The sequence below is a fragment of the Anopheles cruzii genome, chromosome 2 (genome assembly GCF_943734635.1).
Source record: "Anopheles cruzii chromosome 2, idAnoCruzAS_RS32_06, whole genome shotgun sequence".
Taxonomy (NCBI): Eukaryota; Metazoa; Arthropoda; class Insecta; order Diptera; family Culicidae; genus Anopheles; species Anopheles cruzii.
The window spans coordinates 15,764,216-15,788,438 of NC_069144.1; the positions used below are offsets into that span (position 1 = coordinate 15,764,216).

Sequence of the window (24,223 nt, forward strand, 5' to 3'; positions counted from 1 at the left end):
CTCTGTATTTCTCTATTCTCTCTCGTTTCTCTGCACGCTCTCTGGTTTTTCGACCCGAAGTCTAAAAGTTACTTACGAACGGGAAAGGGATAGCTGAGCGCTAGAGCGAGAACGACAAATAAACCAGCGTTTGACAGCAAACACACTTTCCCGAACTTCGGGAACGTTTGCGTGCCGCCCGCAAACGCTGCCTAGTGGTTTGACACCAGATGGCGCTGCACGGTTGGTTCTAAATCGGTGCACGTTTTAGCCGTTTCGATTTTTAGCTGCTTAAATAAAAAATCAACTCACACAAACAACGCTAGCTTTCGTTTGTCAGTATTTATTCTCGTACAGAATCCTTAAGCCTAACACTATTCTCCGTTTCTCCTGCTCCCGCTCTCTTTCGTCGGGGTACATTCGTTCGGTTCGGTTCTTAATCTCTTAAAATCTATCGCTCTCGGTACCGCGCGGAGTGAAGTGAAAGTCAAAGCGGGTTGCAGACCATTGCAATAGGGCACCGTTTCGCAGGGCCGCCATTGGCCGCTAATAAATTCTAATATTTACACACAGTGTACCGGCCCGCGCATTGCTACGTTCGGACTCGCCCGTCCTTCCGTGGGGATGGGATTAGCAGTCGGGGGGTTACGCATCAGCCCGTACCGTCTCCGAATGGACGTTGGCTGCGCTGCGGGACGAAATTTCCATCTTTTGCTAGAAGTCTAACACGACACGTGCGGCTCGTTGTGCCCGAGATGGGCGCTTCTTCCTTTAAAATTGTGGGAAATATTCTAGTTTGCTTAACCTACGTATAAACCATAAAAGAATCGTTGTTGTCACTGTTGTCGGGCTGAATGGACTAAAAGAGGACGTGGTTTGGGTGAGAGCAATCGGTTGCTCTTCCTACTGACATCATTTGCTAGTTGCCTACTGATCGCTGCACAGATGGACAATTTTTCCGTTCGGTTGTTTTTGGGGCCTGCTTTTGGGGTGGACTAAATCGCGGGATAGAACCGGCTACTGTTACAGTGATACAGGAGAAGGTTGGGCACGAAATTGTCTACTACACGCGTCCAATCGAAGCTCGCAGCAATCCGTGCTGCCAGAATATGGTGACCATTTTGTACCGCTGGTGACTCCACATGCTGCCACTTGTCTGCTGCTGCCGCGCACCGATCCCGACCCGCCGGGAGCCGTCCTCCGCTGTGCCACCGTTTTTTCGGGTTTTTTCACCCCCATTATAGTAGTTACCGTAGAGAGATCACAATTTTCTCGATTACTCTGCAAATGTAGAACAAAACAAGCTGGTTAAGATCAATGCGCAGCCCGATCGCAGCGTGGTTACTTACTAAGTTAACTAAATGAAAACTATCGCTACTATTCGTTCCGTGGCGAGTTCCGGGTGTGTGCCGGGGAGCATCTGCCACTCCTGCCACCGCCGCTGCTGCTGTGTTGAAAGAGTTCGGAGGGTTTCCGGTGGAGTGTTCGATTCTTAGCATCTAAAATCACCAACTTCCGCCAACACGGTAGCGCGTACGGAAGAGTCCTTAGTCTCCGGGGCGTCCGCGTACCGTTCGCCACCTAACCTCTCGTCGTTCGTCTAGAGTAGTCGTTCCTGGCGCCGGTGGGCCCCTCAGTACATCATTCCCGGATGGACGCCGCCACCACGTTGGAAGTACACGTTCGGGTTGCTGCTCATCGTTTGCTCGAGCGTGGTGTACAGGTTCGTCTCATCCGGTCGCATAAACAAACCTGCCATGATGGGGAAACGGGACAAAAAAGAAAAAGGGGGAAACGATGTAATATGTAGCTCAACATAACAGACAGCGCGTAAGATCGAGTCTGATGTCAGACTTCGACTTGAAGCTCGAAAACGGATTAGGATCAGAGAGAAAGAGAGAGCAGACAGACACGGGGAGAGAGAGAGAGGACAGAGAGGGGGATAAATTTAAACACGCCAATTTTGCGGCCCAAGGGCGGTTTTCTTGCCATGTCCAACTTGGCCGCTTAGTTGTAGTTATTATTTTGACAAGCGAAATTTTCTCTCCGCAAATGAGCCCGGCGGCTTGTTAATTAAGGAAAGTAAAATTTTACTACGACTACGGACCCGTAGGCGGGGTGTGGGGGGCTACTGGACTACGGACTACGGACTACTACGGTGGATGGTTGCCGGTGCGAGCCATACCGATCGGACCGATCGTTTTACAGCCAGCCGGGCCCCGAAAAACCCCCGGCCGGGACTGCGGTTTCACTTTCAGTTAATTGGTCAGTTGCGCATTGCTTGCGTACTTTTTTTGCAGCCGCTTTTTTTCTCGATTCGATGGCGACGGCACGGCTTTACGGATTAGCTCAGGCTCGGAATCAGCCCGCCAGCCCAACCCAATCCTCGTTTGGCGTGCCTTTTTGGCGCAAGGGCATCCGTTTGCCGGCCGTTGTTCAAGCTTGAAGCACAATTAAATTTTGCGTTACCGACACGTTTGGTTTCGGGAGCAAGTGAGTGAAATTACACGTGCGGCAAAGGCGATAGGGAAGCACATTAAGGCGCCGTTGTGTTGAGAGGCCGTGGGGGGAGGTTCAAACGAAAAGTGGCCGAATTCCACCACGCCACTGTGTGTGCGTTTTGGGTGAAATATTCCAACCATTTTTGATCGATTTACGAAAAAAGGGTGCGATATGTTCAACGCTTTTCGCATTATCGGCGCCGCCCGCAGCGATTTTCCGGTCGAGGGACGGTCGGACTGGCCCAAAACATAATACAAAGTAATTAAACCCACTTTCCACGCGGCGGAGGGAAAGTTTTGGGCTTCGAACGGTTTTTCCAGCGTCCAGCGTCCAGCGTTTATCGGCGTTTTGTTCGCAGACCGCGGCGTCTCCCGGGCGGTTAACATTATTCAAATGCAGCCGATCAATTAAGTGGCCCTAATGGTGTCTTTAGCTTTCGGGATCAGGTTCCGGACTTGAACTGGTTCCGCACTCTGGCACTGCATTTGCATCACAATACACCGTTTGATGGCCGTTTTTGGGCATCCATAATCCGCTAACGCTTCGGAATGAGCCGGAATGTCCAAAACACGTGCTCTTTGTTAAGCAAAAGCAGCGTAACCCATTTTTGCATACCAGACACACCAAGCGTCCCAAGACAGGTCCCCAATAGATCACAAACGGGTTGGGAAAGTTGGGAAAGCCCCGGAGGACGATACGCCACGACACGTGAGAGCTGCCAGGGGACCGTTTTATAATTAAATTGCGGCGGTGATTGGAAAGAAACACAAAAAAACGGTTTACATCTCACCGCGAGAGCACCGCGAACTGGGAAGTGAGTTGAGGAAAGTGAAAAGCTCGTAAACTAGCCCGCACCGATCTAGCGATCTGGCCGGGCGAAAGGAAAAATTAAGGAAAAAGAGACAGTTTCCAACCTAGTGGTCGGTCGAGATGTGACTCGAGAGTGATCGTGCAAATCCGAGCACGCCGCTGTTGCCGGCTGTTATTGTTATTGTCGGCCCTGCTGGAATTAATAACAAGGCGCTTTGGGACAACAATAAAGCAGACGGCAACGACGGCGACCACAGTAGCGCGGCAGCATCAGCAGACAGTCAGGAAGACAACATAAAAGTCCCGGGCGATGAATGGTGAACAAATGCGCTCGATTACGCGCGCAACATCGTGCGCCACACGGGGCGAGAAAAGAAATTGAAGCAACGAGTCACTGCAAGCCGAATGTCAGCGCGTTGCAGCGCGAAGAAAGTGAAACTTGATCCCGCCCCGGATTGTATAATGAAGCGTTACGTTTGCCGGGTGGGGTCGGGTTCTTTATGCTTTCTTCTCTCGCGGATAAAAAATAAATGTTGCTTCGATGGAATGACGGAAGAACTTTATTTTATTCGAGCCAACGCCAACGGACTGTGGCTCGTCGTCGTCGGTCATCGTTGTTGATGGTGATCCTCTCACTTTTTGTTTCGATAGGCGTTAATTCCTTGGCCGATTTGGGGTCAGTTTAGGGCGTTTAGCGAAAGCGATTACCAGTTAGATTGAATGGTGAGATCGACCCATGAAGCGAGAGGATGGATTAGAGAGCAAAGAGAGTACGTGAACGGGTGATCTTTTGCATCTAAATGATCCGACAGCTGGAGATGCTGTCCACAGTTCTAGAGTTCAACCCACTCCCATCTTCATCAACATACCGAAAAGATCACTCTTTCATTTACTCTCTCTGTTAGGAGCAAGGAATCGATCTCCCCATGGTGATCGTTGGTTTTGTTAGCCGATGCACCGAGCGTGTTCCGGTTAGTTACGAGCTATGCTAATGGGCGGGTTAGTGTGGTCGCCAGGGGCCAGGGGTAAATGAATAAAAATGGCCGTACATTCATAAGCGCGTATGCTTCGCGTAATACTGGCGCGCATAGTGTTACGAATGTGCGCGGCGGCGGCGGCCGCGAAGGGCTATCCGTTCGGAGCTGACCGAAACACCGCCGCCCTTGGGCGGTCGGTATACGTACCTGGGTATCGCGCCTGTTGCGGTGCCAGTGAGGGGTAGTAACAGAAGGGGTGTGTCATGTGTGCTGGAAAGTAATGATACATGCGTGGCGTATAGCTCGGTGGTGCCGTAACCAGTGCAACGCGATCTAAAAAATTAGATGAGACAGAGAGACAGACAACGGTATTGGTTGGTATCGGTTGGTTGCGCAGTCATAGAGAGCGTTTTCGGGTGGGACGTTTGGGACCGAGGCTTCCGGGGCTCGCGGTGAATCCTCGTTACGACACACGCGGTGGTCGCGGTCGGTCGAGAATCACCCGCCGATTGTGTGTGCGCGTGTGCGAGTGGTGCAACAATCAGGAAGCTGCAATTCCTGATTAATGTGCCAATCCTTCTTCCATTTCTTGCGGTGCGTGTGTGTGCATTAATGTGGATGAAGATTGGTGAGATGAACGGAATTTGTACAAACGTCACTGAATTCCCTGATGTGTATTACTTTGATGAAGCATTAAAATAGGAACGGAAATTAGAAACATGCAAAAAACAACATAATACCTGAAACGAAAAACACCATCAAAGTCGTCTGTTAAAGGGCATTAAAATTCTCGCAATCAATTCGAACCTCGATCGACACACATACGGTGTGGACACTCCCGGACACCGACCGAATTAACACTCTTTTTTATGTACATTTTATTTACAGCAATCGATCCGGGAGTGTCCCAGCGACCATTAACGAGCCCGTTAGGATCGATAAGGATCGAAATGGCGTCCAGTTAATGGCTAATTTTGGCGAACGAGCCATTTGTTCGTGGCCCGCGAACTGTTAATTCTTAGAACGAAACGTTTCGCGCGAAAGTGCTTACGAACTTTTACGGCAAAGGTCAATGAGCGAGCGATGATTGGTTGGTTGGGCGAACGGTGAACGCTGGTGGTTATTAAATTGTAAGCCGTTAGGCTTCGCTTCCCAATCGTTCCCTGTGCGTCGCGCATCCACGGGCCGGTTGCGCAAACATTTGCTTCATTATCGCGCCAGCAGCAGCAGAACAGGACACTCAGGTGGGGTTGTCAACTCCGAGTTGGGTACGAGTTCTTAGAAAAGAGGGCCCTTCTTGTCAGCGCAGCAGCATGTTTACCCGCGGGTCCGAAGGTCCGTGACCGTCTCTACCATGTTCCTACACGGGACCCTCGGCGGTGGCGGCGGCGGCGGTGGTGTTATCTGCCCGCGTGTTACGTCGAACCCGGCTCGACTTCCTTCGGTTCCGCATTGTTTACCGGCGATGCGACGCGAGAGGAGCGAAGAACATTAATATGCGGTGGTCCTTCTGCGCGTGCGCGTTGCTGTTCCGCAGGAGATCGTTCGAACGCGGGGTAAAAGTGTATGCAAATACGCGCACGTACGCCTGCCGGCCGGCCTCATACACATCCCGTTCGGTAAGGATCTGCGGCGAGCGGGCGAACGTTAGATCGGTGGTGGACCGCGTGAGAAGATAATGAGCGTGACTATTGCTCTTTGCGCGGTGGATTGTGCGGCGACAATACGGCACCACCGTCCCACCACCACCACCATCACCACCATCGGTGCATTAGCATAATGCGCTGATAATCAATACACACAGTCGCCGAGAAAGTCCGCCACTCGATCGAAAGACTACAACGCGCGTGCAACAGCAGACGACGAACCCTGCCTGTCGTCGGACGGGTGCTGTCGAGCTGCGCAAACACGCACACACACACACACACACACACACATACACACAGACGCAGTGCGAAGGTGCAAAACACTTTGGCCATTCCTTCGAAGATGGCATCTTCACGCGCCCCGCAACGTGCCGTCTTGTTCGGCTTCCAATACTGTCACCGTTGCCCCCGGGAAGAGAGCCCTGAGAGGCTGTGTTTGCATAGGAATGGAAGCAGCGCACCGCCGGGGCACGGTGGCCGCAACCCTCGAAAACTATTTCAGAAATTCGTCTTCCCTTTCATTCCGGGCCAGGCCGTCGCGCGATGCCGGGCAGGATTTGCTGGCCCACACCATCTCGGGTCGGGCGCTGATGATGGCAAGAACATTATTCATTGCGCCGATGCACCGCACATCGGCGCTGGGGCCGCTTATCCGTGAGGATGAAATTCCACAACGGTCGACAGCGAGGGAGAGAGACGGAGCGCGCGCGAGAGGTCAGCGCTTGCGGGCTGACACTCCGCTCACTCCGCTGACGGTGCGAGGTAAAAATTGCGATAATTTTAGCTTTCAAGAAGCGCGCGAGAGGATAATTTATTGTTCCTACCCTAAACTAGTGCTAGCGGGAGGCGGTGGGTTCCGGCTTCGGGTGCCCCGTCGCAGAATGCAGATAACGTACCGGAGTGCGGCCCCCGAGGGGAAGAATCGGTGGCGGCGGCGGCGGCGACGTGTTCTTTCGCGCCTTACTTGACAACCCCCGCCAAGGGTCCGGTTCGGAGGTCGGTGAACCGGTGGACGGCGCGAAAGGTCGCAACAGGGTGAGTGGTTCCATCCGGAGCGCCTCCTAGATCCTAGGGGCCCAAATCGTGGGTGATCGTGCTCTCGGAGCTGCAACCTTGGCCTTGGCCGTCTTCGAACGTCGTTTGTGACCTTCGTGACGCCAGCAGGTCCTTTGCGAGGCACCCGATGGCTGTGTGACGTTCGAAACGTCAAACGTCAAAAAAAGGACAATATCACATGTCTCGTCTCAGTATTCTGAGTTTTTTTAAGATTTAATAAAAAGAAAAGTCGCGTAATTTGGTGTAAGATGTTTCTAGCATCGATCCGATCGCCGATCCTCAGCTTAAGGTCTTCCCACCCAGGTGTGTGGTGCCAGAGTTAAGACAGCTTGCCTTAAATGCCCGATTCGGGGCTTGATTGGGGTGTTGAAAGCTACCATTTAAACTCACCAACACACACACACCAAGGAGCGCGCGCAATAAATGATCGTGCGAAAGCAAACGCGACTCGCACGCAGAGAGAGAGAGAGTAATTATGGCACGTGAATTATGGCTCAATGAGAGAGCAGGATCAATTAGGCAAACAAACTTTGTGGGACCCGAAGCCCGGGCACGGGCCGCACCGCACGGATAAAGATGTCGCCGGGCGGGCTAATGAAGATCGCTTAGCGAGGCACGGAGCAGTCGACGCGACACAAATTACGGCCAAAGCGAAAACCGAGGCGCAAGGACTGAACCTTTTGCAGTCGGCATCCGGGGTGCCGGGAGTGCCACCCGGAACATAGGCCACCGGGAGGCCGGGCGCCGAGTGTCTCTGTTTTCGTGTTCTGTGAGCGGTTTTGCGTGAAGCGATTAAACCGCAACCACGCTGATGATGATGACGGTGGTGGTAATGACGACGCGGCACTCGGCACGGAGAAACGGCAAGCCCGGCGCGCGGTGTCGCGAGTAGGGGATAATTGTTTTCCACTCTACTTGCGACGCCACCACCGCCGCCGGTGGGTGGGATGCTGGCCCCTGGGGAGGGTAACAGATGGCGTGCTGTGAGCGCGTGTCGCGTGGCCACGCCACGCTGGCGGTTGCGGTGAAATCCATTCGCTGCAGGCTTGGCCGATGTGATGTGATAAATCGGCCTCATGCAAAATGGATGATTCACGGGCTCCGCGCCGACATCTCGAGTTCCGTTGATCGATCCGCGTGGCGGTTGTGCAGTTGCGCTGCAAACGCGATCATGCGCGGCGGCTAGGATGGACGGAACCGGAGAAAGGCACGGCACAGCACGGTTACGCACGACTGGAGTCGGCCAGCAGCATCTCTAACAAGCGTAAAACTTTCGATAAGCCTTATCGTACCGAGCCGCGGCGATGAGTTGAGCGTGTTACGGCCATTTGCCGCCGGACGGAATGCAAATTTGTGGACGCCGGTGGGGCTCGGTGTGCAGGAAACGAAAGAGAAACCATACCCGGGCGGGTGGCCAGCCAGAACACGGTGCCGTAAAAGCTAGCCCCCCCATTGCATAAGGTTTGGGGTTAGTTTTTTTTTGGGGTGATGACTGACAGCCATTTCAAATTGACCGTTTGGCGCGCAGTTTGATGATGCATCAAAAGGATCCAACGAAGACCTGTTTCCCCGATTGAAAGGATTTTTTGTATCAACCTGATTAAATGGCCTGTCAGTGGTTTCTGATGTCTTCCGCATTGCCCATCCATTCACCGGTGCGGCCAGTCCGCCGAGCATTCTCGTTCAACTAATTATAGGATTGGGGCTTTCGAGCTAAACACACAAAAAATAGGTTCGTTAAATGGCGCCCCCTCGAATTGAGACGCTTCAATTTCCGACAGACACCACAAGTTGTGGGGTTCTGATTGAGCCGCTTTTTTATGGCACCATTTTTATGGCAAGCATTTTTATGACGACCCAAAGCGTCAGCATTTCAAAATTCTATTCCCCAGCCGGTTGTGCCGGAAGTGGCGGATTCTTGAGAAGCGTGACTTCACGCTGCGAGGGCTGCTAGCAAATTCATGGCCAAAGGAAACGGCAACGCCACACCACGGACCGGGGGCATTGCGCCAAGAACCAACCAACCGACCGAAGCCAGCCAGCCAGCCAGCCCAACCATTATCTAATCCCCGTGTCCCGGCAACCGACGCCGATTACGGTTGGCCTATTTACACCGACCGGGCGGGCGGGCGGTTTTGGCTGCAGTTGGCTGCACACTCCGCTGGCGGAAGAAAGGAATGCAGCCAGCCAGTCTGCCAGCCGGCAACAATGTGGCGGTGATAGCTGTGATTTATGGGAAGCGCCAAATTGCGCCACCAATCGCAATCGGTCGGCGTTATTATGTTTGCGTCGCCCGATTGTTTGGTTATGCTGGGCCGCCGGTGTCCGCTAGGCTGCAACATTGTCGGCCGCCGTTGCCCTTCAATTTGGTCTAACACGAAAATGGTCCGTATCGGTGACCGGTGGGCCAAACGGCCCACGCGGCTTCGCGGGCAGAAAAATGGTCGGAAAATTACGGTTATGGTAATTTTCCACTCGCCGCCCGCCGGTCGTGAGTGTGGCGCGTCGCGCGCGCGCGCGAGAGAGAAGGTGCGCTCCTTTGTGGGTCACGAGGCTATGGACCTCCCCGGATCGGAAGGCACTTCCGCAGGGGTCAATATTTGGATAAGCGACCCCATTTCGGATAAACAGCGCGCGTGGCGCAGCGTCGCGAACAGGATGCACCGCGCTGTGTGTGTGGGACCCGAGAAAGAGCGGCTTCGTTTCTAGATGAAAACCGGCCGGTCACCGTCAATGGAGTAGCGGCCAGCCGGAGTAATGATACATCGATTCCATTAGGGACCTCCCCACCGAAAAACCATTAACACCATCGGGCGGCGGTGCCGTTGGTCCGTTTTTACGACTCGCCTATCGGTGGGGTCTATCGCTCGGGGCCACTCGGTGTGGTCTCTTGCCGACTCCGGCCCGACTCTAGCCGTGGTCCATCGAGATACGACGACGATCGTGCAAGTTCCTTCGAGGAAAAGTGACTGACCAAAGAGGGACCGTCCCGGAGACGTTTTGCAGACCGACTTCCGGTGCCGGTCGGGACGGGTTGATGACGGGTCCGGACCACCATCGCAGGTTCTCACCACCAACCGATCGTCGCTGATCGAGATACGAGCCGGCTGAATGCATCCTCGCGCGTGATCGCGTACGTCCGATGCATTTCAATGCGGATCGGCCCCGTAAAAGGTGTCGAACACACGTTCCCGACGGGCGACGGAGCCTCTCGGAATGACAATCTGAGCAAACTCCCCGCGTGAAGACGCCATCGGGTTAAGTGAGCTTATAATTTATGTAGCATTTACAGGCCCCCGAAACAGCCGCGCAGCAACCTCTGTCTTACGATCGTGTAACGCGCACGTTTTCGGCCTGACGCATTACGCACAGCGACCCCTGCAGGAGGTCAGTGAACACAAGGCGAGCCGAGTGTCGAGTGGTCGAGTGCTGAAGAGTGCGATCGTGTGTCCCGAAGGTCGTCCATCCTGTCCCGTGGGGCACGTGAGTTGCGGGTACTTAAACGCCGAGGATATGATTTTGGAGGCTATCAACAACCCGACTGATGTGCCCCTTTCCCTAGGTCCCTAGGTGACTGATGGGCCATCGGCCCATCGACTTCCTGGGAGAGTTCCCGTTCCACTCGGGCGAACGATCGCGTCTCGATGATCGTCGTGCCACGACAAGGGGATAGGTGTGCCACCCGGGCACGCCTTCACGCCCCGTGACGCCCTCTCACGCCTCCCCAATGTTGACGACGTGAATTATTATGTTTCGTGTTTTCTTTTCTCCGCCTTTCGACTGCTCCGCTGCCAGGTTGATGACCTGCCTGCCTGCCCGTCGTCGCTGGCTTTCGTGCGCCACTCACAGAAGGCCAGCATAATATGCTTGGCTCTTCTTGCGGGGGGGGGGATCCATTTTTGTTTCCATCCAGAGAAAGGCTGAATAGAAGAAAGTAAGGAGTGGCTACGCCACACTGCACCGTTGCATTTCTGGGTTAGAGCCGTCGTCGTTCGGGACGCACCCTCTGGACGCACCCGTCGGTCGAACGGAAGCGGAACGCTGACGTGAGGCGCTGATCCGACATGAGTCGCGGATGTGGGCCGTGAAGTCAAATGGCAGGAGGCCTTTGTGTGCGGATGAAAGTTGGCTCGGCGGCGACGTGCCAAAACCGGGTGACCGGGTATTACTTCACCGGGCCAGCCAGTTACAGGCATGGGTCTTAGGCAACGCTACGACGGTGACGCAACTGGTCCCTGTCGGATACGGCCGACGGACGCCGATCGTAGATACTACCCTGAACCTGAACGGAAGTGGCCGAGAACGGAGAATAATAGCGCGCGACTCGACTTCGGAGATGGATGGATCGAGATCGGACCAGGAATCAGGGATCGTTCCTAGAGAGAACGAGATCTGATAGGACCGCCGGACTCGGCGGGACACCCGGGCGGGAAGCCTTGTGGTTTCTTGATGAAGCGAATCACAGCCAATTGCAGTCGATCGGGACGGGAACGCCCGAGGCACCCCCAGTTTCTTGTTGTGGTTGGCGCGCGAATTGCGGTTATGGCGAGAACTTAACACCCTGCCCTGCTGGGACCCGAAGTCCCGAATCGCCTTTAATTGTGTGAGGCCGCCACCGGCCAACGAACGCCTCTGATTGATGGTTTATGGCAATATATTGGCAATCCCGGGTATTGGAGAGTTTTATGTCCATTCGCCGTCCAACGGGCCATAACGGACAGGTGTGGTACCCTTCGGTGTGATTATTAGCGGTCGCGGCCGGCATCCTGGCTGAGGGTCGAAGTATTTGGCTGTATTTTTAATGTGGCCTCTGGGACTCCGGGCTGATAACGAACCGCGGGGCGTGATTGGGCGATAAAAACCGGCCCCGACAATGACACCGGACCTCGAAACCCCGGGGAGTGGGGGACCAACCGGTAACGATATGCAACAGGCCGGCTTTGGGGCGGGTTTACGACGAGCGGGACAAAAAACATGCCATGGACTGGCCGGCAGATTGACCGGTGGAGTTGTTTGGAGTGCCCGCAGCAAGTGGCCAAGGCCGCTCCGGGGTCCGGCGGCAAGGCGAGCGAACAACTGCGAGAAGTAACAACCAATAATCATGATGCCGTTTGGCGGAGTGTACTGGTACCGGATTTCTCGGTGTTCCCGGTGGTGTTCCTCCCGCGTAACAACCGCGTAGCACAACCGATAACAGTACTTTAACGCGGCGCGGCATCCAGGTGGTGGTGCTGGTGTCAGGTCCCAGCACCATCAACCGGGAATCGGTTTGTTCCCGGCTCGTTTACGGCTCGTTCGTTACGATCTCACTCTGCATCTGGGTTCTGGGGGTCGGTCAACCAGAAAAAAGCGGGTCGTCAGTCGAGCGCAGGAATCGGCATCGGAGAAGAAAAAACACGGAATTGGACATTCCCCCCGGACCGGACCACGCTACTACACAGACCGGTGGATTCGGGTGGATTGGTTGTGACAAATTAGAGTAGATTGGTGGAAGTGGGTCAAACCGGGCCGAGTTCTATTGCCGGGGGACGGGCTTCCGAACTGTGGGTCCACCGTAAACCTGATTTGGGCTTGATCGATTGTCGGGCGTCACCCGACGATAAAAGGATACCTCCGCGAGTCAGATCGAATAACCGCGGCACCACGGAAATCTGGAGCACTCGGTCTCGCTGCTCGGTCCGCTCGCCCGTCCGCTTCCTTCGGGTCCGGGATCCCGAAATTCCCGTTAGGTCCGGCGCATGCGCTAGGGTCAGCGCGAGTCAGTCCAACACGGCCAGCCACGTGGTGCGCGCATTTGGTGCCGGTTTTGGGTTGGTTTTGGGTGATAAAACTTTCTCCGGACTTGGGCGACCGGAATTATGTAGAAGATTCACCGTTGCACGTTGGCCATCCCCGACTTCCACGCACCGATTACAATCGATTCCTCGCGGTCCACATTGCGCGCCTGGGCGCTGCGAACTCACAGTTTTCGCCCACCGCCGGGCAGTTCGTCACAGCTAATGAAGTTAGTTGGTCGTCTCCTCCTTCGCCACCACTTGCATGCGTGGGTAATTTCGGAGTTTTCCCCCCGAAATAGCGCACGCCCGGAGAGTGTCCAAATGTTTCTGGGAAATCGGGCCCCCGAAAAGTAGGGCTTCGTGTGGCGCCTCCCCAAAAAGGGCTTGCGGGCGGCGGCGGGGAAATCTAATGGACCCCCGCCCCCCGCGCCAGAGGTGAAGATTAATGGGGACCGCTTGCACCACCACCCGCCCGCTGGCCGGACATTATCATAAATTTTGGGCCTCCACCGGGGCAGGAATGAGAAATGCGTGTACGAGATTGTGCGGTCAGCCCGTCAGCGGAGTAATGGGAGGCCCTTCTCGGCGGCCCCTTGGTGATGGCCTACTTCCGCACCGATCGCACAGAACAAGATCGATTGCGCAAGTCTAAGCTTAACCAAAACATTCAACGTAAGGCCCGTGACGGGCTGCGATCCTGTTGATGGCCGCCCAAGTGGCCATTTAAATGCCATCAGGCGAAAGAACCGCAAGCTCGCTGAGCCTAAACTTCAAAACAACTACCCCACCACCGGCTGGCTCCTTCGCTGTTGTCGGAAGTGCAATTCCGATGCGCACCACCCTGGACGGGTGGTCCGGCCAACCGCTCATCAGCGCCGGACGTAACAATAGACAGAAGAGAAAATAAAACACACACGCACGCATAGTGTAAATTCAACTCAAAAGACTGGCAATTAACTGTTTTGCGCCACCCAACCCCGCGCCCAGCCCGCGGGTGGCCATCGGAAAAATCGGGCTTCGATTCGCTTTCGCCAACCGCAACGCGCCGCGCCGCAGAACAGTTAGGCGCAGAATTTCTAATGCCCGCCACACGGTCCAGGGTTCCAGGGTGATGAAGGAAACGCTCCTCGAGCTCCTCGACACCTGAAGACACGGGCCGGGGCCAGGGCCGGGCCGGGGCATCTAATTGTCTCCGGAGGACCGTGCCGGCAGAGCAAAAAGTCCCGCGTGTGTGTCTTCGGCTCTAATAGTTCCCGAACCGTGACAAAGTCGCAACGCATAGCAGACGCAGGGCGACAAATTGCCGGGCGTTTGTTTGCGGAACCGGGAGTGCGTGGAATGGGGGGGAATCATCTGGACGGACCCGTCCCGGAGCTTTGGGGTACGGGCCATAAACGGAGCGTGATTTGTGGCGTGATGGAGCTCGGCTCGGCCCGGGGGACAACCAAAGTGTGCGCACAGTCGGATTTTTTAAGCTCCAGACTGGGGCATTGTGGGTAAATTAGTAAGTAGTCGCATGCATTAAACATTAATCCAATGATTTTTTTCCAATAATCTGCGTTCAATGTTTTGGGTTCCATTCGGTGTTGAATAATTCATCGATCGTCGAGTTGCGGCGGTTTGTTGCCGCATGAACTCGTTTTGTTCCAAACACGAACGCACGGTATATTGGACGATTGAACATAAATAAATGTTTTAGGTTATGTTTTCAACGGTGTTCGGGTATTCGGGGCATAAACACTGTCCGTCGCAACGCATCGCAGTAACGAAGCATACATTTCGAATAACCCGGCAAATCAAGAAATGGGAGAGAGTATCAAGCAAGTTTCCGTAAATGACTCTAGCAGTTTTCAAGGAGCTGAATGCAGAGAACCGTCCGTGGAGCATAACTTTTGTTTGCTTTTCCGTGTTCCGTGTACAGTATCTATTTTGGATACGTTATCGTATATTTGAGATAAAATATTTCTCATAATTTGGGCTTTCTTTTCAATTTTGAATCGTTTTTAAGTAATTTCTTCACTTATCACCATCAACTGTCAAACGATCAAGGGAGTGTTCCAGAATGCAACTTAAAAAATCGACTGACGAGTTCTAAACGAATACATAACGTCGTAATGAGCCCCAAACGGGTCTCCAACACTATTGAGCAGATTTTTTCAACGTACATGTTGCGGCCTCGACTCCATTTTTAAAACCAAATTGAAAAATATATTTCTGATGCGAAAAAATATTCTGATTCTAAGTATTGCACTGTAGTAATGTGACCAAAACCCAAAGTTAAACAGTTTTCTTTGACTATCCGAACAAAAAATACTATTTGAGTGTTATACGTGGTTTGCGTATTGCTGTGCGTCAAAAAGTACCGGATTTGTAAAGAGACAATTGTTGGTTCTATTTCCTCGTGATATTTTTGCATCACATTTTAGTGATCATTTCGACACAAACGATCATTCCAGATCCAGATCGTTTCATAATCATCGCAGTCCCCTGACTTTTGGTTATTCCTTAAACTCAAGAGTCGAAACGAAGAGTGTGTTGAAAGCTATTCCCAAAATAAGGATCTATTCTCAATTGGATCAAATGTAGAAATAGATATACTGTAGAGGGTAGGGATTACTTTAAAGGTGTAGAAGTTTAGAGTTATAAGCGAGTTCCCGATATTTGTTGGTGACAGTAGTAAATTCCATCCTGGTTGGTTTCAATATCAAATCTGGAACGCAGCAACCTTAGCCAACCTGTCTAATGACAGTACAGTGCGTGCGTTAAAGTAAAACAGGTCCAATCCACAGCCGACGACAGTGCACTCTCTGTACTTAGCACTCTGGCAGTCTCTCTATTAGGGGTTTTCAACAGTGAATAGAACCCAACGCATCACAATTTTCACAAAACATCGTGGGCACTCGGTGTGTCAGCGAACCGTTTTTAAAACGCTCAATCTTTCAGCCACCACCACAGGAGGAGGGGGGGGGGGGCTCCGCCGGGCGGGCTCGCTGTTAATGTGCTCATCCGTGAAAGGAAATTGGTTAAGAATCGGGAAAACTCAGCGGCAGACGCAGAAACAGTTAGTGGCTGGCTGGCTGGCTTCGCAGAGGCCATTTCTCTATTGCCTGCGTTCCGGGTGTTGCCAGCGTGGAAGGTGTTGAAGGTGCAATTACGTCCCCCTTCCCGGCCCCGTCGCTGAGATGTGGGTCAGTAGTTCGGGAAGGTTCTGGTTCTTGGCCAGAAATTCATACCGAGAAAACCGAGACCGACTGCCACCGAAAAACAGGAAAACAATTTGCAACGGGACCGGTATTCCATTATAATCTCGTGCCGTTCTCGTGCCGTTCTTCGCCAACGGGGTGGACCGAGTGGAACGCTAACGGTTCAGGGGCTTTCTTCGCTTCCCCGCCGCCGGCCGGCCGGCCGGCGAAGAAAGGCGTCACTTTTTGTGGGCACTTACTCTTGTCGCCCAGCTTTTTAAGGTTGGCCGCGCCTCGGTTGGAGTGTGCAGGTGTTATGTTTGTCGTACGCCTCGTGTCACAGGCCGTCGCGAGTCGCGGGTTTCGATTTCAATTAACTCCACCTCCAGGGCCCCGCCAGCAGCTGGAGTCCGTGCCGTCGCCAAGTTAATTTCACAGCCTCCAATCCTATCCGCCGTGGCTCTTGGGCTTGAGCCTTTTCTTGGGCACCACAATGAGTTGACAGTTTTCGCGTGCGCACCCATATTTGAGGGAACAATTTTAGGCGTCAGGCACTTTGGGCGCACCCGGCGTGGGCCTCGGCGGTGGGTGCGTTCAGGGAGCGCACTGCGCGAAAATGGGTCATGGGCCGCTCGAAAGCATGCATTATTTATTATTAAAAGCCCACACACTCGCTCGGGAGGGGGTTTTCGTACGCCATTTTAACACCCGGGAGGCCCGTTTTGACACATTGCCGTGGCGCGCCGTGGGACCCACCCTTCGGGCAAACGCCTCGAGTCTGGAGTCGGTTGACAGATTGTCGTGTCGGCAATCGGTATGGGGCCCCGCGCATTGTTGGCTCGAGACCGCCCGAATCGATCAGGCCATGACAGGACAGGGGCGCCACGGAGAGTGCGCCGACCCACGGCTCGGGGTCTCGGCGGAATTTAGGATAAGCAACTGTAATTTTTAGCCCGCGTGGTCAGCGGGGCCCGGGTATCCGGTTTTAATCCGCGCAAGATTGTAAGCGCAGCGCCAGAGAGCGGACAGAGAGATTTGGCGTACCACTTCACTACTTGCCGCGACAAACTCGTTTACTCCGCACGCGGTCCACGCGCTTCTGCGCGGAGTTCGCGTTACATCACCTCGCGGCGTCGGGATTATGTGACCGACATTCCACGGTCCCGTCGTCCGGCCGGTCGCCGCGTGGTCGCAAATTGAGGTTAGTAAAATTGTGGCCAGTAGCTCCGGATTTAGCACACCCGGGTCCGGCACAGCGCGGTCGCAGTCTGGCAGACCTCGGAAGGGCCGTCTCTCGGGGCTGTTGGATGCTGAGTGAAGACCCTTCGGGAACGGCCCGCGAGATGCCCGCCGACGTCGACGTTTATGGTGATGAAATGGGCAATTAAAAGTAATGAAACTTCGGTCTCGTGAACGTGCACTAACCGCTCCCTCCTCCTGCACCTCGATCCCTGTTCTCGGCGATGAGTTTCTTCGTTTGAATCCTTGAACTCTTCCCGTCGGAGACGCTGCGCAGGTGTTATGCATTCTTCTCGTCACCTTCAACCGCAACCGCGGGCGGACTTGGGCGTTTAACGTTGGCCCGAGACACGCCGGGATTCACCTAAAAGATCGCGCCACCGGTGGACTGCGCTCCCATTTCGCTACGGCCCCTTGATCGTCCTTTGGCCTCCTATCAGCGCCCGATCGGTAGATCATTATGCGGTTCGCTTGATCGCGATCGCGCACCCCTTGCGGAAAGGTCTCGTCGGCGGACGTGTGCAAGAATAAGACCCCGACGATGGCTTCAGCACACACACACACAGACACTCATCATAAGCCGCGCAGCGTTATTGATTCCTCGACACGACCTCGACCGGTGCCGGGCCGAGTATCGATCCCCCGATGTCTGGACCGGCCATCAGGCGAACCGACAAAAGCTGCATTCCTGCGGAACAGTTCGGACCTGCCGCTGCTGCCGCGGCTGCTGCGCGCGACGTGCGCGACGTACTTCGGCGAGTCCACTTCATATCAGTCAAATCAATCTTCATTGGCTCGTCTTTAGCGGCTGGACTGGACGCTGGACGTCGTCGTCGTCGAGTTGCCCTTTTTTTTCTGTGTCGCCACTTCTAGGTTTCTTGCGATCGCCATCACCGGACTTCCCCGGACAGCCGGAGAAGAGCCTCGCGGATCTTGACGGCGGCTCGGGTGGCTGGGGCCCGTACAATGGGAATGCATCCGAAGAATGCAATTTGATTCGAGTTTGGGATCCCCGATCGAGAGCTACCTGCCCGAGATCGTATCAACGGCCCGTGATCGGCCGCCATGTTTTTGCTTCTCTACTCTCTCACGTTTTCGCTTTTGCTCGAATTTCGATTGACGTGGCCGCAAGGGATTTATGGACAAATGCGCCCAGGAACCGGATTGAGCCACATACACATGCACACACACACACACACGCGGCACACTATATTTAGAAGAAGTAGCTGCGCCGATCCGTGCTGCTTGCATTAACGCTGGACTCCCGGGGCGGAGGGCTCCGGTCTAGTATAGAACCAGGAGCGGCCGGATTCTTATGCGCCGACGGACGGCCCGGGGTAGCGCATAGCTGATGGCGGGCGCGCATCATGATTGATGAGCGGCCCGATCGAAGATAAGCCACCGGTGATAAGGGAGAGTATTTTATTTTTAGCGCAAAAAGTTGTCATTATTTTGCGATCAATCAATCCGAGGCCGGTCTCTGTCGTCCTCGCTCGCTGCACTTCACGCAACGATGCAACGCACGTTCGTCCGGAGAGAATGCATCGGTGCAGTGGCGGCGGCGTCGGTCGCAGAGATGTGAAAAACACAATCCACCGTAATTGGCAATGATTGGATTTTAATTGATAAGAATCGTGCGAAAATACATTACAGGATTGTTGTACCTACGCATTCCGGCGGGTAATCACATTATTTCGATCAACCTCCTGGGGGCCACCGGCGGCCCGAGCCCAGCGTGCGTGCGTGCGTATGGCAGTGCGTACATGTTGTGCATAAATGTGTAGAAAACAAATCGTTGGTTATTGTTGGGGAACATTTCTTTTGGGTCGAAATAATGCACTTAAGTGGCCATTTCGCCTTAGATAAGATTTTTTCGCCTTAGAGATCATCGCAACGTGACAACGGAGTCCTAGATTAGGTGATGTTATGATTGGCCTCTGGGGTTTAGTCAGTAAAAAACCTATAATAGCTGAAGCCGAGGAAGGAAACCAAATGAAAGTGTCATTTATGATGCGAAGGAGCGTAGAAGTGCGCATAAGAATTTGGAAAATAGCCATTACAGACTCATCAATAGGTTACAAATATTGCAAGGTCAGCGAGTGCGAAGACGATTGAAGTTAAACTCGTGAACCCTCGAAGAATCCTCGTACTCGCTAATCGGAAAAGATTAGGCCTCCGTCCAATCCTACTACTACGACTACTACGACTAGCTACCATGGCGACGTTGCATGCCGACCCCAACGTTCCGATTCCAGAACCGATTCGCGAACCGATTCCGCGACATTTAATGGTTGGGTTGATTAGTATAATTAAGCAACGTTTAATTGCAACAATAAAACGTGCGACAGTTCATCGATCTTTGGAAGACGAAGTTAGGAAGTTGATCCCCTCCCTGCGAGGCCGTGGCCACCGACCAGTGGTCGCGTAACGCGCGCGACAAGATAGTGAGGCATTTGGAAAAAAATAAAAATAAGCAGCCCACCCGTTTAATGGGCGCGGCATCAAACGTTCCGGTTGTCGTCCGATTTAAATAATTACGCACAACGGCCTATCATTAACATTAATTGTTAATGAATAACTTGAGCCTCCCCGACTGGACACCCGCTGGGCTGGGCTGGGCTGGGTGTATCCTTCAAAACCGTGGGGCCTTCCGTCCGTCCGCGGAGCCTCGGACTAATTAAAAGAGTAATTATTAACATCGGAATTGACTGGCGATTATTGCCCGGCTCGAGAGGCGCGTATCAGCCACCACCACCCCGCGGGAGGATGCTCCTTGGATGGAAACGGCCGTAAGTCTCGCCCTTCCAATGAACCAGTTAGCTACTGCGCGGGCCTGTTTTATTAGTCCCGACTGGCCCTGCCCTGCAGCCGAGTGGAGTGGTGCTGATAAATCTTTCGATTGTTCTGCAAACATTACCGAACACACACACACAGACGAAGACGCAGTACTGCTGCCGTGGCGTGCCAAGGTCTCCAAGGGCTAACGAGTCTCAGTCCCGGGAGTCGATGGGCGCGTGTGGGAATAGTACCACGGGCTGGGTGCAATAAATTGATCCTATTAAATATTTATTGCTTCCCGTCGTGGGGCACCGGAGTTTAACTGATCGATCGATCGGGGCGCTCTGGCCCCCGGCGGCAGGCGGAGTTCCCCCCCGGGGTGCTCTCCCCTCCTTCGGCCGAAGTTTATGATTCATTTGGCTCCCCAGTCCAACCCGGGGTGGGTGGGTTGGTCAAAAGTGACAAACTGCTGTCAAACCCAGATCAATCTGACGGACGCTGGGCTCTCTCTCTCTCTCTCTCTCTGTCTGTGGCCCTTGGGGTGCAAATATCCTCGCAACACCGTCGGCGTCGGCGATGCGTGCGGCGTCACGACTCGCAGATGCACTCGCCACCACCCCGACTGCCGACGGTCCTGCGGGACTACGGGACTAAAAATAGTACCAATAGTCGTGGTGGCCGGGCGCCCTGGCACGACCAAGATTTGTACCGCCCGGCGGGCGAATTTACAATTCAATGTTCCTATCGGGAGGCCGCTCTAGAAGCCGCGCCGCATGTCCGGCTAGAAGTCTCGGCAGCGCCTCACCGGCTATCGGATTGTAAATTATGCCAATCGGAAAACAATTGTTTATTTATGCTTGCGCCTTACGGGTGCACATCGCACGGGGCGCGCAATGAAAAATAAGTTCCCGTAGTTCCCGGCGAGCGCACCTTATTCGCTATCTCCATATTCTATCATCCCGCGCGCCGGGAGTTCCGGCGCCGAAGCGGAGTTCTCGAGGAGCGTTCTCAAAGCTTGGTCGCCGGTCGGTTGTTTGAATGGTTTATTGAAATAAATTTCAATACTAAACACGCGGCTCCGGTTGTCCCGAGAAGAGACCCGCGGGCTCCGGAGTTCACTATTTTGCGTGTGCCAACGATTTGCGTTTTGATTTATTATTAACAAATTGTTGTCGAAACGGGAATTCATCTTCGTCATCGCGGAGCGAAGAATACGAGTGCATTCCGTGCAGCCTCCAGAGGTCCGAAGTGGTTCGCTTTTGGGAACCGGACTTGGAGTTGGATGGAGGGGGTCCTACACGTGTTCACTAAGTCCGGTCCAACGGCCAAGTCTGGGGGTTCCGAACCGGTTCAACACACACACAGACCGAGCTCTGGCTGGTTGATTGATCGAAAACGATAAATTTCAATTAATCCCAGACCCAGCAGCCAGCCTAGAACCGGGTCCCGGGGCCCGAGATTCTGCCGCCTGAAGAACCGGCTTGGCCGGAGGTGCCGGGCGCGTTTCGCACGGCAACCCGTTTGGGGGTCTGCCAGGGCCCAACATTCCTTGTTCCGAGTGGAGCGGAGTTTCACTTCTTCGACACAATTTCGGTGCACATGAACCAATTTTCTGCGGCCCAGTCGAACGGCGCGACGATAACATATGGTCCGGACCGGGGAAGCCGATCGATCGGAACGGACCAGATAAAGGCTGCCTGTTTCATCTTCCCAGCACCTTCGAACGATTATCGGTGATTGTGATCTCAATGCGAGCGGCAGCGACGAACCTCGCAGCTCGGACGAACGTCTGGCCCGGAGGGTTCTAGCCGTGGGTCCCGGGAGATCGCGCGCGCGGTTGGCCAATTATTTGATTATACATCCTCGCGCTCTCGGCAGCACCGATCGACCGAAAGAGACCACCATTAGCGTGTGGCTGTATTTATTTCACTTAACTCCGGTGGCCGCACTAATAAACCGCACCGAATGAGGTAGCCCGGGGTCCGTCTTCCACGATTCTGGTTCGCACAAACGAACCATCTTCTGCCGAGTCGGCGGCTGACTTCCCTAAAAAAGCATTATGCGGAGAAGCTCCCGCATTTCCGCCCTGGTGCGCCCGGTGGCTATTCAATATAACCCAACAAAAGGCTCCGTGCGGGTCTTAAGACCCCACGGAGCGGGTCTTTGTGTGCCCTCTAAGCGCGTCGGTTTGCACGGTAGCCCCCCACGAGCGGGTGGTTTTGAATGACGAAAAATCACCAAAACCCGAATCCGAACGGCGAGGCCACAAACCGCGAACACCGCGATCGGGATCCCCGGGCGGGCGGCAGTTGGCATTGTTCATGTGGCATGGCACACACACACACACACACACACACACGGGCGGACGCGTAGAACAGAAGGATCAACCCCTGGCGTCAATCAGCGCGGCTGAAGTTGAGGCTTCCTTAAGCCTTCAACCGGAGTAGCGGTCCCGGAGTAGAGGAACCGCATCTCGTTAGGCAGCACAAAAGCCACAAAATCCACTGAACTTCACATCACCCGCTGAGGAGGGGGAAGGAGGAGCCGTAGGGTGGGACTCTGAACCATTCTCGCTGAGAAGGAAGTCGTTCCGCGGCCGGCCGACACGACACGACAACCGATCCGCGGGGACCGATCGGGGTCCCCATTCACTTTCCGACACCTTTGCGGTTGATTAAGAATAGCGCGGGGTGCGCTCGGTGGTTCAGCGGTGTGCAAAGTGAAATCAGCGAAACCGATTCAAACCTCCGGCCGGCCCGGCGGCCGACGGTTTGTCTCGGCGGCGACTATAGAGCGGGAAGATGGATGAACTTACCGGAGCGTGGAGCAGCAGCAGCAAGTTTCGCAGAACCCGCGCCGTTCTTGGGCTCGGCCAGCGGGTTAGTTGTTTTTTTCTGTATTTTCCCGCTCCATCCGGCCAGCCCTAGCGAGCCCTCGACAGCGTCCCCCACCCTCCCCGTTGCCCCCGTCGTTCGGTTCGTGCCAACTCATTCTGTGCCCGGTCGGTCTATAATGGACCTGGGCCTGGACCTGAAGGGAGGATGCCCGGGTTCGTCGCTCGCCCGTTGAAGTCTCCCTGGGTCCGAACCTGTTGTTGTTGGGGAGAGCAGGGAAGCGAACTCGAGCCGCCTGGCTCCTGTGAAGATCGCCGGCGATCGAGTCTCAACAGGTGTCGGGCCCGGGCTCGGTACGACCACTCAGGTTCCGCCGCCGCCGAGTGGCCAAACAGGTGTGAAATGTTTGTGTTCTATTCATTAGCAAGCAAACGAATAGAGTGAGCGAGAGAGAGAGCGGAGGGATTGAACCGGTGTTCTCTCTCTCTTTCTCGGTAGCTCGGAGGTTGTTTGTCCGGACGCAGTTACGCCGATTCCCGGCCCGATGGTGATTCGATCAGATCCAGATCCAGCTACGGGAGCGAGAGGGCTCAGAGTCGGTCATTTACCGCAAAGAGGTCGGGCTCGGATCACTGCCTTGCCTTCCGCGAGCTTCTTATCGCTGGCGGGAGGGACCCGGCCCCGTGCTGTGTGGGGTGTGGAATGAGTGGAAAATTGTTTGGTAATCGAGCGTTACTATTAGATCGCTGACCGCGAGGGGCCGGGACCGCGTGGGAGTTGAAAGTGAAAAAACGGTGGCTTCCTTCTCCGGACCGTGGGTGGTTGGGTGGGATTGGGAAAAGTGGAAGCAGCAGGGCTAATGGTAGGGTCGGTGGGCCCCCTGGGAGCAACTCGAGCACCGTTTGATGGGTTCGAATTTTGTTATTTTATTATTAAATAATAATTGTTGCACTTTCAGGCCGGTCACGGCTTCTTGGCGTGGCGTTTGATTCCGGTTCTAGTTAGTGGCCCGACTTCGAGTACGACTACGAGATTGTTTAGGTATCTACATCTAGTCATCATTGGTGGGCTGTTGCTTCGTAACAGAACATGAGTGACGTATCAAAAGTTTGCTGTTCCGAGTGCAGTTACGTTAAAAAGATAAGTGCAGTTGGAGTTGGTTTTGGAATTTGATCGAAAAGAACTTTAGAATGTTGTTAAACGCATTTGTTGCTGGAATGTCGTCATAAAAGAATACTTTCATGGCCAATTTGAACTTGAATGAGAAGTAATCAGGCGAATACGGAGGTTAGTTGTTCTTTATGGCGGTTTTAATCTTGTCTTCTGAACCTATTACACGATCGACAGTCCTTTTGAACGTCTGAACGTCCTTTTCTGAATGAATTCGATCTTGAAGACGCACATGCCTTGTTGTAAGAAAATGTAACAATGTTGACTCTTTGC

The 24,223-nt window shown here is 54.0% G+C and overlaps 1 protein-coding gene across 1 annotated transcript in view; it reads right to left on the reverse strand.

The window, feature by feature from the left end:
* Window positions 1–1,518: 1,518 nt before the first annotated feature.
* LOC128278525 (uncharacterized) overlaps window positions 1,519–24,223 on the reverse strand; it is a 35,921-nt gene continuing 13,216 nt past the window's right edge. The window contains exons 2-3 of the mRNA XM_053017254.1: window positions 4,476–4,601; window positions 1,519–1,731 (exon numbers count right to left, since the gene is read on the reverse strand). Of these exons, the coding sequence (XP_052873214.1) occupies window positions 1,613–1,731; window positions 4,476–4,601 (245 nt within the window). The 3' untranslated portion in view covers window positions 1,519–1,612. The remainder of the gene's footprint in view (window positions 1,732–4,475; window positions 4,602–24,223) is intronic.